Source organism: Sesamum indicum, linkage group LG8 (assembly GCF_000512975.1).
Source record: "Sesamum indicum cultivar Zhongzhi No. 13 linkage group LG8, S_indicum_v1.0, whole genome shotgun sequence".
NCBI lineage: Eukaryota > Viridiplantae > Streptophyta > Magnoliopsida > Lamiales > Pedaliaceae > Sesamum > Sesamum indicum.
The window spans coordinates 2666180-2685547 of record NC_026152.1 but is presented as its reverse complement, the minus strand read 5'-3'; the positions used below and the strand labels follow the sequence as shown (position 1 = coordinate 2685547).

The 19368-nt window shown below is 37.6% G+C and overlaps 4 protein-coding genes, 1 long non-coding RNA gene and 1 other non-coding gene across 8 annotated transcripts; 1 reads left to right on the top strand and 5 right to left on the bottom strand.

Moving 5' to 3' along the window:
- LOC105167477 (oxygen-evolving enhancer protein 1, chloroplastic-like) lies at positions 1–1686 on the bottom strand. The gene is made up of 2 exons (XM_011087225.2): positions 1347–1686; positions 1–759 (listed from the first exon to the last, which is right to left on the bottom strand). Exons 1-2 carry the CDS (start codon positions 1578–1580, stop codon positions 1–3), a joined length of 993 nt encoding a protein of 330 aa, XP_011085527.1. The 5' UTR covers positions 1581–1686.
- On the bottom strand, positions 2028–2101 carry TRNAI-AAU. Its single transcript has one exon. It is a non-coding gene; the product is annotated as a tRNA-Ile (tRNA).
- LOC110012435 lies at positions 4790–6225 on the bottom strand. Its single transcript, XR_002287607.1, has 2 exons — positions 5996–6225; positions 4790–5033 (listed from the first exon to the last, which is right to left on the bottom strand). It is a non-coding gene; the product is annotated as an uncharacterized LOC110012435 (long non-coding RNA).
- LOC105167476 (NASP-related protein sim3) lies at positions 6521–10097 on the bottom strand. 2 transcript variants are annotated; one of them, XM_011087222.2, is made up of 6 exons: positions 9721–10097; positions 8520–8776; positions 7843–8040; positions 7653–7743; positions 7220–7493; positions 6521–7143 (listed from the first exon to the last, which is right to left on the bottom strand). In XM_011087222.2, exons 1-6 carry the CDS (start codon positions 10002–10004, stop codon positions 6811–6813), a joined length of 1437 nt encoding a protein of 478 aa, XP_011085524.1. In that variant the 5' UTR covers positions 10005–10097; the 3' UTR covers positions 6521–6810. The 2 variants fall into 2 exon arrangements, with proteins under 2 accessions (XP_011085524.1, XP_011085526.1); XM_011087224.2 differs by having other exon boundaries at positions 7843–8037.
- On the top strand, positions 11147–13540 carry LOC105167475 (thioredoxin-like protein HCF164, chloroplastic). 2 transcript variants are annotated; one of them, XM_011087220.2, is made up of 4 exons: positions 11147–11491; positions 11597–11881; positions 12253–12356; positions 12900–13540. In XM_011087220.2, exons 1-4 carry the CDS (start codon positions 11309–11311, stop codon positions 13180–13182), a joined length of 855 nt encoding a protein of 284 aa, XP_011085522.1. In that variant the 5' UTR covers positions 11147–11308; the 3' UTR covers positions 13183–13540. The 2 variants fall into 2 exon arrangements, with proteins under 2 accessions (XP_011085522.1, XP_011085523.1); XM_011087221.2 differs by having other exon boundaries at positions 11154–11491; positions 11597–11833.
- LOC105167474 (wall-associated receptor kinase-like 14) lies at positions 13521–18114 on the bottom strand. The gene is made up of 3 exons (XM_011087219.2): positions 16983–18114; positions 15151–15222; positions 13521–14943 (listed from the first exon to the last, which is right to left on the bottom strand). The coding sequence occupies exons 1-3, from the start codon at positions 17746–17748 to the stop codon at positions 13655–13657; spliced, it is 2127 nt and encodes a 708-aa protein (XP_011085521.1). The 5' UTR covers positions 17749–18114; the 3' UTR covers positions 13521–13654.

Genomic DNA, 19368 nt, shown 5'->3' with positions numbered 1-19368 from the left:
CTATGAGTCAAGCTGAGCATACCAAACCCCCTGGATTTTCACATCTTTGGGAGCCTTCGAGCCCAAATCAGTATCAGAAGGCTGAACACTCTCAAACACACCAATCACCTCACCAGTCTCAGGCTTGCTCTTAGTAACACTCAAGGTAATCTTCCCTGTAGATGATGCAACATTCTTGTTGTTCTCCTTTTCCAGCTCCTCCTCGTCTCCTCTTCCTCCAGCAGGCAATGCAACAGCGTTGTCATAGCCAGTTGATCCACCCCTGCCCTTTGGGTCAAGAAACGACGAACCTCTGTATGATGGCACAAGGAACTCTCCTCCAAAGCTCTCAGGCTTACCCGATGCAACGAGCTGCTTGATGGTGAAGAGGAACGGCACACGTTCGCCACCAGGAAGCTGCACTGTGACTGCAGCATAGTCGATTCCATCCTTCTCCTCAAACTTGACGGTTCCATCCTCAGATACCACAAAAGGACCCTCAATCTCGTCAAGAGTGTAGGTTAGACGTGTCATGAGTTTTGTTTTCTGGAACTCTGGTGGGGCGTTCTTGTTTACTCCCTCAGCCTTAACGGTGAACGATGTGGGCTCAAGGCAGAACTTCTTGGCATTGTATTTACCGGCCTTGAAGGCAAAGCTGTCGACTCCACCCTCGATGGTTGGGCACTGGTTTGCAGTTCCGGTTCCTTTGACTTCTAAGTAAGTCTTACTCTGGATTTCATCGTAGGTTAGCCTTTTGGGAACTCCTTCAGCATTGGCTCCCTGTAAACAGATGAGTCCTAGTTGAACTTCTTGAACTGGAATGTGAAGAAACATGTGAATTCCAGAAACTCTAACACTGGTTTTCCTTATTTTCTCAAACTCATAACGATTATTGAACCACAAGGTTCACGAGATACAAATTTTCATTCATCATGATCATTTTCAACTGGTGATCCATCAATTGAATCAACAGCAATAATTTGAAATGATCGCTTGAAAATCCTGGCTGATCACCTACACTACAAATTCAGACAACATCCTGGTTTGAGTTTGTCCACAAATAATCAACAATTTTACTCACCACTCCTGTTCGTGCATAATTATATAGTTGAAATCAACCAATTATCAGACACTAACTAGATATAGGTACTGTGTCTTACCTTCCTCGACCATAAAGCTATCAGCATGTAACCTCAACTACAACGAATTGTTACACTTACACTTCCCGATCAATATGTGTAATCATATTACATAAATCACCCATAATTTATTTACATAATTAAACAGACACAACATGTCAATAACATTTTCACTGTACTATAAAACACTTTCTTGATGAATAAATTAGACAATGGGGTCGGAATTACCGAAACGACGAGTGCGGAAGTAGCAAGAGCGAAGCCAGCAATCTTGGCAGCATCAGTGAGCTTATGTGCCAAGTCCTTGAGATCAGCCTGAAGAGAGCATGTCATTCTGGCGCCGGCAGGCTCAACGCCGAAGGCCTTGCCGAGGGTTTGAACAGATCGGAGCTGAAGGCTGGTTCTGCCAACCTTGGTGGGCTGCATCAGAGTGGCAGCTGCCTGTAGTGATGAGGTTGCCATTGTTGCAGTACTTCTCTTTCTGTTTCTTGATGTCTTGCCTTAATTATTACACAAGAGTATAGTATAGGATGGTAATGTGGTGTGTGAGGAGGACAAAAATCTATGTTGGTGGCTTTGGTGTGAGTAAGATAAGAGATTAGGATAAGAGGTCCGCTTCCATTGGTTGGTCTCAGCAGATGTAACTGGTTTTGTGTGTTGCCACGTGGCGGTCTTCGTGTTTAAGGACAAACATATTCACTTCGATTGATAGATACATTTTCTATATCCTAATGAAAAAAGAAAAGCTTTTCAGAAAACATTAGGATTTGAGTAGGATCCAAGAAAATTTTGGGTGGCGAGGGTCATGGATGAGCGAATTGAAGCAAAGGGGGGATTAAACGAACTAATTAAGTAGCCAAAAACAAGATTTGATGTTTTTTGAGATGTCAGCAACGAAAGGAGCTTCAGTGGCCCATGTAGGTTTCGAACCTGCGACCTTCGCGTTATTAGCACAACGCTCTAACCAACTGAGCTAATAGGCCAATGTGGATTTTTCTGTAAAGATTTATATGTTTATCAGAAACATTTGAAAAGCAAAAAATGGCCCATGCAGGTCTCGAACCTGCGACCTTTCGCGTTATTGGCACGATGCTCTAACCAACTGAAATTTTCCTGTAAAGATCTGCATATCGTTTTATGGGAAAAATTTGAAAAGAAAAAGAATGGCCCATGCAGGTCTCGAACCTGCGACCTTCGCGTTATTAGCACGACGGGCCAGTTTGTCTATTCTTGTATCCTATACACCATGACATAGTTAAGCTATTTTTATATGGACAGATCATCAGTCGCTCATGTTCCTCTCTCCTTTCACTTTTGGGGTTACAGTCCCTTATTTTTCTGCTGTTGAATAAAGATCTCTGACCGTCAACGTACCATAAGATTTGTGGTTAACACATATATTCTTACATAAATTTTTAAACTTGACCACATCTAATTAATCATAATATCACATGATGAACATTAATTATACAGCATTCTCCATAGAGTGTGGATTCTGTATGCCAATCCATCATTCATCAACTTATAGCATCATAGCATAGTTTAGCTATGCACTTGAGTACTTCCCTCTCAATACCAAATAATGCTCTTGCACTTGTAATCACTCATCAAAACACACCCCACCATCCAAATTTCTCAATCAAGTTCCAAGTTCCAACCACTCAAAACCAGATTTTTTAACTCTTGAGAAGGTTGAAGGTATTAAAGAAATGCTCACTAGGGCCAACTTGTAAACATTAAAATATATCGATACACTTGAGAAAATGTGAGTCAAAAAGAAAAAAGAGGATGGAATATGGCTCAAAAGTGCTTGAAAACACAATCATAGATGCCCCTCCCAAATAAATGATTGAGAGGGGTTATCTCAATCCATAAAAGAGAGTTTTGAGTTTCTCATCATTGCCACATTTTCCTCTTAAGAATCCCTCTCACAGCGATTGGGATAATCAAAACATTTCTACACTCGACTAAAAAATAGGCAGTTGGCAACTTTTCAAGATTAAAATAGTTAGTTATCCATAAATATGGTGAAAAGTTTATCATTATTCAGCTATTATGTATCTGTGCTTGAAGTTTAAGTAAAGCTTCGAATATATCATAAAACAAATAAATTTCATTAAATATTGCTCCTTTCAAGATTCACATGATTAAAAGAATTATTAGCATCAGAAATCTCTGACTATGACTTGGATGGGGGCACCGGAATTTTTGTGTGAATTTGAAGTTTGCAGGATTTAATCCTCAACAGGATTTTGAACAGTGATTTTGAGATCGGAGAACTGCGCTTCAATTGAAAGATTTGTAGGTCATCTTGAATACTTCGGAAACGCTAAAATCATGAAGTCGTATACGATTTGAAATCAAAATCTGCAGATTTGAACAAGTAAATTGAAGAAGGGGCATTCAGAATGAGTAGGAGGTTATAATAACTCAATCACCAGAAATTCAGACCAATTAGCTTCCTCATTATGCCCCCAAATTAGAAAAAGATTTAACCACCCAAAAACTTTAAAAAAAAAGAAAGGAAAAGAAAAGAAATTGAACAAGGATCCAATTACTGAAAACAAGAATAACCCAAAACAAATAAATAAATAATAAGAATGGGAAAACGAAAAATATGAGAGATGTGAAACGGAGTTCCTCTCAGACAAATGCCTCGATTTGTCGTCACGATTTTAAAACGAATGGATTTCGATCGGACTCGTCATCGTAATTTGTTCATCACCGAGAAAGACAAATTATCTCCCAATTTTTTCGGACGGCTCAAAAAAATTAAGAGGTGGTGGAGGGAATGATGGAGAAGAAAATGATTGAAATGGAGCAGAAATATTATTGGGCCGCCATGAGCGAGATCAAAATCGAGCTTTCAGTACCTGAAATCACCCAATGATGGCAGATGGCAGATGGCAGTTGAGGCAGCGGAGGGTCGAGTGGTTGTACTTATAATACCTTCATGTGCTTCTGCCAATCCCAATTTAGGGTTTTACATTAGGGTTAGCGCCTCCGTGCCGGAACCAAGCTGAATGACTAAAATACCCTTAGATTATCTTTGTTGGACTCTTTTCCACCTATGTCTAGTGCCCCAATTGATCCAATATTGGGGGGCATGTTATTATTGGTTATTAGTAAATGTATGATAATTGCTGTTATAATGATATTTAAGTATTATTTTTTCTAAAAAAATTAAATTGCTACATTATTTACTAACGATCAGACACGTTTGATACTTGCATAAGATATCAAATAAACAAAAAGAAAAGAATATTAATTAAAATAAAATAACTATAAAAAAAATCAATTAAATCAAATCAAATATGAATTGGTAACTTTAATTCACCGAGTGATGCGCTATAAGTAGATGTTTATTCATACATAAGATGTTAAGAGTATTTTAGTATTTTTTTTTATTTTAAAACAAATAAAAAAGTAGGAGTGGTATCCCACATGTTTATTACGGAAGATTGTGTCTAAACTATATATGCCGACCAAGGCCTTTGTAATTGACTTATTGGTCACAGAAAGATCAAACTCTAACCAGAATCAACGCACAAGTCAAGTAAAAACGTACATATAGTCCCTCCAAATACTTCGATAATGATTCGAACCCACATCATAGATGTGACAACGCTCGACTACAATGAATGGTGTAAAGAGTATTTAACAACTTGACGTAAAAAAGACAGCAGAAGTCATCATTCACTTTATTGAATACTAGTTTGGTCAACTGGGGTTGACCTCAATTTGCATAGCACACATCACATCTGCTGCACAACATTATTCACCCAACAAGAAGTTAAAAGGCAAACTTAGGAAAAATCAAACACAGACATGGGGTTTCCAAAACAAAGTAAAGGCAGTAGGAGCATTCTAAGGGGCGGGGCGTCCTCATTCTTCAAGTTCAGGATGTTGCTGTAGCTGCAAAAGAATCATAAATTGTAAAATAAGACAACAATCCACTGCAGTACAACACACAAAATTATTATGTTAACATGACAATATGTACTAGGAATTACCTAAAATTGGGTTGTTTTGTCTTGTTATCATGTCCCCTCTTGTAAATTGACATTGCATTTTGTATTATACTTTATGTAAACATACTGTGTGATAAAATTTGAGATACATGCATGGATGACCTGAGTTTTATATACATACATATATATATATATATATAATAAAATAGAAGTATAGAGGTTGTCCAAGTGAACGAATGTATGTGCATAAAAGATTTTTTTGTTTTTTTAATTTAGATCTAAATAGGTATAAGATTATTTGTTTTTGTCCAAAAAATTCACAAGTTCCTTTTTTAGATAAATTGGTTTGTAATATAATTTTAAAATTTATTTTGGATTAAATACTATTTTTGTTTTATTTTAATTTTAAATTATCTATCAATTACTCATTTTGTTTTAAAGTTTGAATTACTTTTACATTTTATTTATTTATGTTTTTAAACACATAATCTTTTTTGCTCTAGTTGCCGTATCGTAATAACCTCTATGAATTTCATTTTGGCACTTAAAACATTATGATATTTAAATTTAGATTCACTCATTTTTCTAGGTAAATAGGTAGTAAATAATTTTTCGTATTCAATATACTTTTGTATTTTACACTTATTAATTACTTGAAATTTAACTTATTTATTATTTACTAATTTTAAATTAAGCATAAATTAGTTATAACTTTGTTTACATACCTTTTTAAAACTACAATTCTCCCATTTCTTGACGCGGGATGCTAACTAATAATGTACATAGCGGATGCAGCATTGATGGGTGGCTCGATGAAGATGTAGGATTCGCACGCACACACCATACATTGTAACATTACTTTATGTACAATTTCTGCATATATGTGTGTAAGTGTAACATGCATACCTTGGGTGGTTGAAGATGAAGATGCTGAGTGTTGATTCACAGCAACCCCAGGCCAAGATTTGCACATACAATGCTTCCCATTGTCAATGCTGGCGTACAGTGTGGTCAGGTGCTTCCCACACCCGCCCCAGCTGTACTTTCCACATTTCCTGCAATCCACTTTGTAGCACATTCTCAGATTGCAATTTTTTATGATGCTATTGCTCAGCCTGATACTCTTAACCAAATCGCTTCTGCATATATAGGATGCCGATATCATCAAAATCATCGACAACTTCCGTCCTGTCTATATTGCTTTAAAAACTTCATCGACATTGGAAGTAACGGTTAGCTTAGAAATTATTTTTCTTGTCAGCACATGAACCTAACACCCGTTTTGGTTGGTTCTGGGGTTTATTTCATGTAGATTATCTGTATAGTTGTAATGGACTGGCCTTAGTTCAGTAAAATGCCGTCTCGTTGATATATGTTATGCAAATAATCATTTACTATAGACAACTGTAATCAGATGGGAAATGACAGAAGTAACGAGAAAATGCTGGCCCTTGATTGTGGATACTAAGCTGTAGAAATTTGATCTAAAGCCAATAACCAAAGTACATCATCATTAGAGGAATGTTCCAACATAATGCTGTTTTCTAACATGGATCATCAGCAAACTAGATTTACGACAAAATAGACATACAAGAACAAACACATCGTAGACCTGCGTTAATGTTAAAAGATTGGGGAGATAACAATGATCCGAGGATCATATACTTCTATCCCAAACTCTTCTATCATTCTTCCAAAAACAACATGCCGTACACAATCCTTCAGGAGATACTACCATCACCATTGTTTGATGACGGATCAAGCGAAGGTTTCTTCGTCGGGCTGGGCTGCGCGGTCGAGCTCATCACAACCCGCTTGACTCCTCTTCCCACCACACCGAGATGTGTCACTCCAGAAGCACCATTTGTATGAGCAGTAGAAACAGTTGCAGAGCTCGTACTTCCACCAGTGGCAGCAGAAGCTATCTGTGAAGAGCTCATTGCTGCTGAAGAAGCATTCTTCTCAGCGGCCTTAGCCCTTGCAGCAGACATCATCCCAAGGATATCTGAGAGGATTGATTTCGGGTTTGAGACAAGCTGTTGAAGATCTTCGAGCTGCAAACCAAGAAGGATAGTTAATACAATGTCATGCAAGCTTTCTTATGATCATGGATCTTTCAGAAAGTCTTACCTTCTTTTCTAGTTCACCACACAGACCAGTCAGTGTTTCAATCTCTGCTTCTTTTTCTGGCAGAGAATCACCTGATAGAGATGTAGTTGAAGATGGTTGAAGAGTTTGACTCGCCTCAGAAGCAGCAGATGCTTCTGCTGGTCCTGAGAAGTTCTTTACTTCATCCATAAGTCGCTGCACCCTAGACTTGCAAATTGATATAGCCTTTTGGCAATAAGGAATAGCTTCTTCCGGTTTGGAACCAATTTCCAGGCACAAGCATATCCGAAAATTCCTGAATGGCAGAGTTAAGGAAGTAAACTGGAACCCTTTCAAAAAACTTTGGACCAATTGGCCAAAATTAATTCAGCTCCGAAATTCCATTGTGGGTGCATGCCACTCAATCCCCAAAGGATAACCTTTACATACAATAATGTTAACTCTGAAAGGATACAGTTCAGCTATAAGCCGACTATCAGGTTCAACCAGGCGCTCCAGAATCGATAGGGCTTTCAAGTAGTCGCTCAGAGAAGTTTCAACATCCTCTGAACAAAGCAAAAGCTTCTATAATGAGCAAAGAAAGCACACGCAATCAACCTATTTAGATAACATCCGATAAACACGGTTACTTTCAAAGTACAGACCTCTCTCTAGAGCTACTTCTGCCAGAGCAGACAATATGTCCACCTTTTCCATTGTATCACCTGAGTGCTTCTCAACAATTGCACGGGCAACATCTAGCATCTTCCATGCCAAATCAAGGTCCGATTCATCCTCATCACCATCAGCAAGGTCGTCAGCATCACTTTCATCTTCAGCTTCCTCATCTTTCCCTTCTACTGCTAGTTTCCATAGAAGAAAACACAAGTAAGAAAAAAAGAAATATGAACTCTAGGTGTTACAATCATATAACCTACTTGTAAACAAACATGAGCCAAGATGAGCATCCACAGTTGTCTTCACAAGGATAAATCAGGTTGACAGAGTGTGTGATTAAATCCAACCTTTACATCCTCAACATATCTCATTCAGTAATGGCATAGACTAATAACAGACCAAGAAAATTCAGACATGCATCTACCAGCCTCTGCATATGCTTAAGCACAAATACACCCATGGACAAGCTCATACACTCTAGTACATGAAAGTTGCAATTCTTAGGAAAATGTAACAGTCGGTGAATTACAATGTTGACAAGTTCATCTGTATGGATATTTTCGCCAAATTCAACTGCATAACCATGAGAGATATTTGTTGTAATCACAATATGTAATAGATTATCGTTTACACCATACTTCACTTGCAGAAAAGAAACACTGACTGTTGTCTGCGGCACCATCCAAACAATTTGTGCTTCCACTTTGTTCTGCATTATTGGAAACTGAGGCAGCAGAAGATTCACCATTTGCAGCAATTTTTACAGAACCATCTTTATTGGAATCTTCTTGAGAAACACTCTCTTTTTTGGGCATCGAAGCCAATGGATCAGCCTCTTCTTGAGCTTTGTACAGCAAGGCACATCCATACTTATAGTAAGCATTGATACACTCAGGAGCAAGTTCACCAAAGTGTGCAACCCTAGAGTGCACATTTTAAACCGCACAGCCATTTTAGTCATGTGAAAAATAAACAAGATGTGGAATGACGAACAATGCTTATGCTCTTTACGTGTGTAGTAAACTGGAATGAAACATAAAAATCTCAAAGCATTTATTTCCAGTTAGTTTGTCTAGGGCATGAAAATTGAGAGAAAGCCCTAGATATGGGAGTGAAACTCTACTTTGCTTCAGCCACATAATATCTTGCTTCCCAAATAATATTAAGGGATAAGGAAAACCAGATGGAAAAAAAGGATACAAGTTAACATTTCTTCATTTACTAGTTCTCCATAAAGTTCCCTGCTATATCCCTACTTCAACATAAGTAATCAAACTTACAAAGAAGGTATCACGAACTAAAATTCCAACAGTGGCCAGACTAGAAAAATTGGAAAGTTAGTGAATAATTGATAAATAGATGAAATCAGGATAGAAGGTCAGACAATTAGAAGCTAAAAGCAAGTGGAGAACGTTATATGATAAATATTATGAAAATAAGTTCAAGAAAATCATCATATTTCTTCACATGGTAATCCAAACTAAAACCCCCTTGGTCCTTTGTAGTTACTGGAGATAGAGCTTGGAACATCACTACAAAAGAAGGGATTCACCATCTTACAAGTAACAATAAGTCTATAAGTCAAGCACCAATGAACAGAAGGCCTGGCGGTTGAACCTTAATCCTAATAATTTTAAATCACTATGCCAAAATAAAACTTTCGAGCCAAATACAGTTTGTAAATGAACCAAAATCATCAAAACCTATCTTGACAAAGCTGTTAACATCTGTTTGCCAGGAGATTGCAAAGTAAAAGCATAAAATTGATATCAAAATCACAAAAAAAGAAAAAAAAAATCTCCCTCATAAAAAGCAAAATCACCAAGTACATGCACGAAAAAGAATCAAAGAAAAAAACATCAAACCTGATCTCTAGGGCACGACTATAGCAATCAGTGGCTTCAGCGTAATCGCGCTCCTTGGCAGCTTCAGACCCACGCGCCATCAACTCGTCCGCGTACTCCAAGGACTTCTGGCGCTCACCGTCGGAAGTCACCAAGGAGCTTTCTGCATTGTTGCTACCGCCGTCGTTGCAAGTGGAATCCGTGGCTACGCAAACGGCACCCGACTCAATCGTTGCTTCGACGGAGTTAGGGTTTTGTTCAGCCGTGGAGCCTTGCACCTGGGAATCCGCGGCGTTTTCCGCCATTTACGAGCTAGCACAAGATATTCGGCAAACCTCGGCCCTCCCTCCCCTCCTTTCCTTTGTGCTCAGTGCTTCAAACGGAAATGCAAAACCCTCTGGCGCAAAAATGATGAAAAATTGAAAAGCGAAAGCGTTTATATTGCAACTTGGGAGCGCCGATAAAACGACGCCGTACGCATGTCGCAACAAAGTTTGAGCTGTTGGGCTGGTTTTACAGATTTTGGGCTTCGACTATGAAAATTGATGTTGTCCAGGTACGAAACAGAGTGGACTATCAAATTATAAATTCATATAAATGGTTGTCACTTTGGTTTAGGGTAAATAACTAACATTATAATTTATACTTCATAATTATATTTTGTTCAATTTATTCCTAATGTGAAAAATAAATCTAGTTATTGTTAAAATTAAGCAAGTATTGATACTATTTTTTCGATAAAGTTAAATTGCATTAAGAAAAAATCATAATGTACAGTCATATGGCTAATATTATATGCCATGAAATTTGTCATAATTTATACAAGGCTATCGTACTAATCTTATTCGGCAACTCTGCACTAAGTATACGTAATCTAATTCCGTCTAGAATAATCTTAGCCACTGCCAAAGGGTCTCGATCCAATTACTGAAATTTCCTCCTATTGCGCTCCTGCCAAATATGATATACTAGAGATGCTAAAAGGTTGCGATAGGTTGCATTAACCACATGCTTGTCCCTCCACTTTCGTGCAGCAATCATCCATCCTCTATTTGTCCATGAAAATCGGACCTCCCTGCGTAAGATTCTAATACACTGTTTTGAGTAAGGGTACGAAAATAGCAAGTGTTGGTGAGTTTCCAGTGTCCCCTTGGAGCAAAGAACACAATCCCTATTAAGATGCTGTAACCATAGACGATCCATGGTGGATAGTCATTCGGTATTAATACTATTTTAAATAAAATATTCGTAATAATGCTAAATTTTAAAAGATTTTTCACCATTACAACTTGTATATTAAATCTAAGTTTGAGTGATGAGATATAGTTTGATTGACTAAACATACACGGATCAAGCTATATATTTACAAGGTTATATTTATATATTACACATTTTCCAAATTCTAACCAATTTTCCACACAAAAGAGTAATCATATAATTGCATTGCAAATATTAAATATTGATGTTTTTATTTCATATTTGGTTGCTTAAAAGAATATCTGAAAATACCGTAAACGTAGGTATACGTACACGGCAACTATAAAGAACCTTTGACCATTTTGTACCACAAAGAACTACAAAACAAAGGCCGCGCCTCCACTGCTCCGCCATGGCTCGGTTGGTTTCAACATCTACCGCCGTCGGCCTCTCCACATTCCGCCCTTCTTCTCTCCAATATAATCAACAACAGCCTCGCCTCGTGAATTTCTCCTATTTTCAGAATAAACATCACGGACATCACAGAATTTTCTGCCAAACCAATCCCGATTCAGTTGACTCCGCTGCAACAGAGGTACTCGGTTCTTTGCTCTTTTCTCTTTTTAAGTAAAAATTCTAGATTGAGTGGTGATTTTCTTTTTTTCTGTTTGGCTGTTGATATTGAGAGCAACTTGTGCAGGAAAAACGGGCTGTGGAGCTTGAATCCGAGATTGATGGAAACGCATCCAGCGCCGCCACAATAGAAACAACTTCATCCACCGGTGCTGGATTTCCGGAGTATCCTGACAAAAATTTCAATAGGCGAATCGCAGTGGTTTCTACCGCTGCCGCAGTTGGACTGTTCTTGTCCGGACGATTGGAATTGGGGGGAGTATCCTTGAAGGACCTCTCTGCTGCAGCATTGCCGTACGAGGAGGTTTTATCCATCTACTTTCCGAAAAGAATGGAGTATTATTATCTTTGGGTTAGATGGTGCAAAAATTAAACTTGACAACTGTTAAGTATTATTCCTTGGAAAAGTGAACAAAAAATTGGTATCATTTTGACTTGTGCCGATATGAAACTTCTTAATTGATTTCCTCATTGTCCTATTTTGTGCAATCTTGAGATTGTCTATGTTGTGGAAATTCTTTAATTGCCTAAGATTAGTGACTTTAGACCAGGCTTTTTTGGGTGATTCAAATGTCATGAGCAACTTGGGCTTTCCGGGGCAGGGTTTTGTTTACCTCTTTTTCTTTGCTTAAGCTGACCTCTCATGGTAGCGATTATGTACTGCATATCTGATACCTCGGTTTTCAAGTCTTCTTTTTTCTCCCTTTCACATTCTATCTTTAGGCTCTTTCGAATGGCAAACCCACTGTGGTGGAGTTCTATGCGGATTGGTGTGAAGTATGTCGGGAATTGGCTCCGGATGTCTACAAAGTGGAGCAGCAATACAAGTAATCATCTTAGGACTCCTATTACTTAAGCGTGACTTATATATATCTGTATGTTACTGATTGATGTTTTATTTTCCATCTCTTTTCTAGCCTAATCAGTTTAAAACCAACTATCTACATAAAAGAATATTGCTGTGTGAAGTGCTGGTTTTTGTAGTATAAACTATGACCATTCTAATGATCCCGACATGTTTTTCTCTTCAAAAGTAAGGAAGAAACACAAGATATATAAACAGCAGATTGAGTGGCTTTTGTAACTTGATCTTTAAATAATAGCATATTAATTCTTATCGACTTCATAAATTTATGTTCTTGTGAGTTGAATAATCAATCAGAATGCTCGGTGTTCAAATGTTTTGATGGCATAGACAGGATACACTAGTTAGCTTGTGATTCGACCTAGTCAAGTATATATGTTTTGTTTTCATCAAGTTGACCCCGAGAAAAGTTTTCCTTCGTAGTGTCCCTCGTGGTTGTCGCTTTGTGATGCATTATAGGTTACTATATCTTTTGTGCTCTGAAATACCATAATCTGCTATTCAGGGACAGAGTAAATTTTGTTATGTTGAATGTTGATAACACAAAGTGGGAACAAGAGCTTGATGAATTTGGTGTTGAGGGTATCCCCCATTTTGCATTCCTGGACAAAGATGGTAATGAGGAGGGGAATGTCGTTGGACGCCTTCCAAGACAATACCTGCTTGAAAACATTGATGCCCTTGCCCAGGGAGAAGCAACTGTACCCCATGCTCGGGTTGTGGGAGAGTATTCAAGCGCTGAATCCCGCAAAGTTCACCGAGTTGTTGATCCTAGAAGTCATGGTTAGGAAATATTGACAGTAGAATAGGTTATACATGGTGATCATCAGGTGTGTACTATTGGAGTTCAGCTATACCCATAGAGGCTGAATCATTATTTATTTATGTTATTGGATCTGCAGAGAGGTGACTTATTTGATGTGAAAATATTTTCAAATATCGTGTATGAACCTCAAGGGTCGTAGAACAGTTATTTTAAGTTCCCAGCAAGCAAGCTAAAGGTCGGAGGCTCTTCGGGCGACCATATCAAGGACAAGAATCCCACCTTCTGTGTTGCTGCAGAGATCAAGTCTTGTATCTTCAGGGGAACATTTTCATACTCTGTTTCATGTTGGCAGCAGAAATAAAATGCTTAACTTGTTTCTTTTTTCTTTTCTATTCACACTATATGAAATACCAGAAAATTATAGACTTGCCCTCTCTAGCATCCATGACAAGCTTACAAAGTATACACAAAAAGGTTAAAAAGATGATACTTGGTTACCGTGCTACATTACCCAATAAGCTGTTGGTTGATGGTGAGCTCTGTTCACTCAACCAAGCATCCTGTACAGAAACTGGCGAACTATCCTTCTTCTCTTCTGTTGTAGGCACGGCAGTCACTGCCCGCTGTGGCACAATCAACCGCCGACTTCCTGCACCGGCCTTCCTAGTTGTCGAAGTGTTCAAAGATTTTTCACTTCCCTGGTATGGTGATGAACAAGAAGAGGCCACTGATGATCCCATGAGTATATTCTCATCCAATGGTGCCCAACCACTCAGCCTGATCTGCTCTAGCTCATCGGCCACTTCCATCATCGAAGGTCTCATGTCCCTGTGAAAAGCAAGGCATCTAAAAGCCAGCTCAGCCACTTTGTGGACAGATGATAAGGTCCAAGCATCTCTATTTGGCTCTAGAAATGGATCTATTATCTCATCAACACGACCTTTTCCTATCCTGTCGATTGCGAGGGCAGCCAAATTGATCTCACTGTGGGGTCGAGAGAAATCAACTACTTTTTTTGCTGTGATTATTTCCACAAGGACCACCCCAAAACTGTAAACATCACTTTTATCTGAAAGGTGGAAGTTCTGATGATATTGAGGGTCAACATAGCCAGGAGTTCCTTGTGGTGCTGTGGAGACATGGGAGTCATCAGTCATGCCAAACCTAGAAAGACCAAAATCTGCTACTTTTGAATGGAAATTGTAGTCTAGGAGAATGTTACTAGATTTGATGTCTCTATGGTATATTGGAGGATTCGTTGCTGAGTGAAGGTGAGCAATTGCATGAGCCGTTTCGGCAGCAATGGTCAGACGGATTGTCCATGGAAGTACTGAACCCCCTTCTCTTTGCAAATGGTGAGATAGAGTGCCGTTTGGCATATATTCATAAACAAGAATCTGTTCACCATTCTCAATGCAACATCCCAAAAGACGGACCAAATTTGGATGACTAACGGAGGATAGAAGCTTGATCTCATTCATCACTTGTTCAATACTGTCATGATCCCGATATCTGATTTTCTTGATTGCTACCCACTCATCGTTGTGGAGCTTCCCTGCATAAACTGTACCATAGGCACCCGTTCCCAGCTGTTGTTTCTCAGAAAAGCCATTTGTTGCTCTCTCGATTTCTTTGTAAGGATAGAAGGGTATATTGGAGCTGCCTGCTGCTTCACTGATCAGATGCTTGGCGCTCAATCTGCTTTTCAAAGTTGCACCACGTCTTTTTACACAGTACCAGATGACAGCTAGAACAGCCACTAATAAGACTCCAGCAATAATCCCTACAAATTTGATGAAGTTGATGTACTTTCAATTATCATGAATTTCCCGATCATTATTCCATGCGGAATGCCATATGAATAAATCAAGTATACTCCATGTATTAGGCTAAAGCCCCCATAAGCTAATACTTCTAAACTACTGGAGATGGAACTTACGAAGATTAGGAGACAATTAAGAATGCATATCCAAATGAGGGGAAGAAGTACCTCCAATTAGAATGCCTAACGTAGATCCACGACATCGACCTGACATGAACCCTCCAGCACTGCAGTCAGAAACTGATACATGAAAAATCAACAGAGCAGAAGTAGTTAGCTGATGTAAATTATATTTTAGAAATACTGAAGCTGCAATTTTAAGGTCTTCTTACTGTTAACTCTATCAGATAAGTAAATACGGATTCAACTTAAATGAGTCAAATACTTGGATGATGAGGGATTCTTCATTGCATGCTGAGAAAAGACTAGAAATATGTTTCCTAGTCTAAAGGCTAAAGCAGCATATCAACAGAAACAACTCTCACTTCACTTATTATCAACTAAATCGAAAGGTTTTCCTATTAAGCCCAAATTTAAGTCCAAAAACACAAAATCATTCCCTTAATCAGAAGATGCTTTTCCTTCTGAAAGAAATGTCTGAAGAATAAGCAACTACGGCAAATTTCCTGGTCAGTATATATATCTATTATAAGCCACATTTTCAGTCTCAGGAGAAGGTCTTCTGTTAATCTGAACACGTCATCTTTTTTATTTTCACACAAGGAACATACTTGAAGCACAAAATCATTTAAGCTCCTCTGATTTCATCCAAAAAACACCTATCACAATTTGCACACTGAGATTCTTCATGTATAATCCTAGATTATTCTTCCAGCTGTCTGACTAATGCAAAATCCTCTAAGCAATATATTTCCAAAGATTTGCTTGTTGGCTTGTCTTACAATTGCGTACCCACAATATCAGTAACCCATCTTCTAAAGCCAAGTTTCAAGAAACTGAAGAAGAATCAGTCAATGGTTAATCCCATGTTTGTTTAGCTACCAAATTTGACCAAAATTTGAGATAGTTGCACTCCATATCCTTTCTTTCCTCTGACTTTCCTATACCGAAAATCTGAAACCTTTCAAATCTCTCGAGTAACCATGTGCTCCTTATCATATTTGTAATTATATAATGAATTTAGTAGTAAAATTTGACTTTTGTGATTATCCAATTAGCAAGTGGCAAATATCAAGATTTTAATATAAATTGCAATCCTCATTAGCAAATAGTATTTAGCTCATAGATATCATCAGCGAGGCCGCAATCAACTTCTTTTATACTTTTTCCCCTTTCTTTGTTTCCTTTTCCTTTTCATTTTTCTGGAAGCCATTCATTTTCAAACTTCATTAGGATCAGGGGCAATAACTTTACCCGAATAAATCTCCCAACACGTCATTTTTCATCAAATGCCACTCTGTCAATTTTGCAACTCAAGGAAGGAAGCTTTAGACCAGTCACCCTCTCACCTGTCACTGACTTGAAAACATACTGCCTCCCAATAGTCGATCACTCGTTCATTCTACCTTATCTATACAAGACTTTTAAGTATTTTTACCCAGTAAAAGGGTACATTATTTTTCAACCATTAACACAGATGAACCTCTTCAACTTTATCCATATAAAGGCTAAGAAGAGTTCCGATATTAAGGTCGAAATTTCAGCAGATCAAAACTACCAGCAACCAGGAGTTCCTTTCATTATTTGACCCAAGCAACACACAGCCTAACGAGCATTAAAAGAGTTCATAAAATGGAAACCTGACTAGTCCTTCTTTGCATCTGCTCAGCATCATGCTTCAAACAGGAAGCAACTATTTCATGCAGTTCACATTGGTCAAATTCAACTATTCCCCAAAGTCAAAATCGACCAAAAGAAATACTCCATATAATACGATCAAGAAATTAAACATAAATTTATATATATATAAATTTTCTTATTCCAAAACGAGAAAGACTAAAATGAAATCAAATATTGGTACATGAAGAAAATTAACTGACCTTTCCGGCAACGTTTCCCTCCGGCGAAACCATCTCCGGCATACCCTTTGTTACACTTACAACGATATCCCATCTTCCCTCCATGTGTTACCCGCGTACACCTCGCGCTGGGATCACAATCACACCCCCCATCAACCCACCACCCCAGCTCAGCCGTCTGAAAATCCAGTGAGATGGGAGGGCTCCCGCTTAAACTATTACCACTATCATTGGAATCCACCATAATCGACGAAAACAGAATACTGCAATTCCCTTTTGCCGTTACCTTCCCGAAATCCAAAAACTCAGACACATCATCAAGCCCAACTGAATAACAACTAACATTATAGTAATCAGTCCCTTCCCCGGAATTGCAATTGAACCCGATTCGAGACCTGACCAATCGGCTCGGAATCACACAGTCATTCACGCGCGCGCTGCAGTTCTCTAACAGAATCCCGTTACGCCACGTGGGCGCGAAGTTCGCGCCGAAAAGCCCGGACAATTCTTCAATCCGACGGTTGCATTTCGGAGGAACCCTTATCAAAATCTGATCAGAAGTCACATTCTCGACAAGAAAATCATTAATCTTGATGGTCCCACTCCCAGAGTCGCTGCTACAATTCAACTTGATTTTACATCCATCAGAGAACCCAAACGGATAGGGGACGCGGGATGTACCACAAAATTGATCGCAGCCAGCTGAACTAAAGTTCTGTGCAAGAGATGTCAGAGCTAAAACTGATAAAAGTGAAGGAACGATTAATTGGCGAAAAAGTAGGATCATAGTGCGCGAAATGAAAGCGAAAAATCACTACTTCATTAGCATGCTGCGAGAGGAAAAAACAGAAATGAGAACAAGGGGGTGAAGAATAACAGGAACAGGACAGCAATATGATGAAGGTTGACTTGTGAAGAGAGTATTAATGGTGGAAATAAATGGTGCAGTTGATGTTGGTTGGGAGAAAATTAAATGCTTGTTAATGCTTCTTGTAATCGCTCTGTCGCTCTGAACATTATGCGTTTCAACCGCCCTCGTACTTCTTCTGCTGCTGCCAATACAGTATTTTGAATTGATAAAACGGAGGTGGCGCTGAGAGAGAAAGAAGAAGAAAATGTGCGGGTGTGTGGAATTCCGGGAAGCAGAGGAGGTTTATCTGGCGCACTTGCTATCTGCCCACAGTGCTTCAAATGACCTTTCTACCCTCACCTATTTTTTCATATTTTATTTAAAACTTTAGCAATTTGAATTACCCTTTTATTTATTTATATTTTATTTTTTGATAACATATAAAAAATTAAATATTTTTAACTCATATCATCAACAGCGCATAAAAATCACAATTCACTTAAAAAAAAACACTTATAAATACTCGTTAATACAATATTACCATCAACCTGACGAAAATAAAAAGATATAGCTCATATGACCTTTTTTTTCTGTTCTTTATTGATCTTATGGGCTAATATAAACTAAAAATTAATAATAAAAATAACTCATCAGGTTGAATAAAAATAAAAAGAAAAAAAATAATATTAAGGGGAATTAATTGCTTGAGTTTTTAATTTTTTTTCTCCAAAGGTATTATTTATTGGTTGAGTAAAAAATTGGATGTATCGGGTCAAAATTGGAAATTGAAGTATAGTTTGACTGAGTCGAAATCAACTAGTTAGACACAAACCCACCACACTGCCTTGACGCTTGCGCCAAAAGTGGACCTCCAGGCCTAAGTATTTATTATTATTGGTACGAATGATTATAACATGCTTTCATTAAATTTGACATAATTATAATTTTATTAATTTAAAAAATTATATTTTTAATATTTTTATTTTTATATAAGAAGTAAATTTTTTATTAATTAAAATTTATTGATATAATTAAAATAATTAAATAAAAAGTTTATAGTTACTTTGAATTGATTTATTATAAATTAAATAAAATCAAAATTTTTAGTATATAGCTTAATTCAAGATAATTGAATGTACTTGAAAATACAATTTCTGATAATGCTTCTTTTAAATTAAGCTAAATAAAAATATTTGAAACTTTCTTAAATTAAGCTAACAGTTGTAATTTGGTGATAAGGTATTTATTGCAGCTTAATGCATTTCTACAAACAAGTTGAAGTTCTTTTATCGAAAACTAATTTTTATATATTTTGAAAATATCCCAAAATTTATTTACAATAATTAGATAATTTCACAAATAAACTGATAATATATATATTTTTTCAGCAAACATTTCCACGCCTACTCTTTTTTTTATTATTATTATAACTATTACTTCCAATTTTTGCATTTTAATTACTTATGAGTTGTCATTTTTTAAAAAAATTAATTATTTTTTAAATGCATATTTTTTTCAAACACCCACTGGCTAAGTGTCATGTCCGTAATCAGACAA

Bases quoted from the DNA above. Each gene is read 5' to 3' on its own strand.
- LOC105167476 (XM_011087222.2), bottom strand. From the start codon at position 10,004: ATGGCGGAAAACGCCGCGGATTCCCAGGTGCAAGGCTCCACGGCTGAA. The intron at 8,041-8,519 runs GTCAGTGTTTCT...TATGGAAACTAG, and splicing joins GGATGGTGCCGCAGACAACA to CAGTAGAAGGGAAAGATGAG. The intron at 7,144-7,219 runs GTAAGACTTTCT...CTTGGTTTGCAG, and splicing joins GTGGTGAACTAGAAAAGAAG to CTCGAAGATCTTCAACAGCT.
- LOC105167475 (XM_011087220.2), top strand. From the start codon at position 11,309: ATGGCTCGGTTGGTTTCAACATCTACCGCCGTCGGCCTCTCCACATTC. The intron at 11,492-11,596 runs GTACTCGGTTCT...CAACTTGTGCAG, and splicing joins TTGACTCCGCTGCAACAGAG to GAAAAACGGGCTGTGGAGCT. The intron at 12,357-12,899 runs GTAATCATCTTA...TCTGCTATTCAG, and splicing joins AAAGTGGAGCAGCAATACAA to GGACAGAGTAAATTTTGTTA.
- LOC105167474 (XM_011087219.2), bottom strand. From the start codon at position 17,748: ATGATCCTACTTTTTCGCCAATTAATCGTTCCTTCACTTTTATCAGTT. The intron at 15,223-16,982 runs GTCAGTTAATTT...TTCATGTATCAG, and splicing joins AGGGAAACGTTGCCGGAAAG to TTTCTGACTGCAGTGCTGGA. The intron at 14,944-15,150 runs GTACTTCTTCCC...TCAAATTTGTAG, and splicing joins GTTAGGCATTCTAATTGGAG to GGATTATTGCTGGAGTCTTA.
- LOC105167477 (XM_011087225.2), bottom strand. From the start codon at position 1,580: ATGGCAACCTCATCACTACAGGCAGCTGCCACTCTGATGCAGCCCACC. The intron at 760-1,346 runs GTAATTCCGACC...ATCTGTTTACAG, and splicing joins CTTCCGCACTCGTCGTTTCG to GGAGCCAATGCTGAAGGAGT.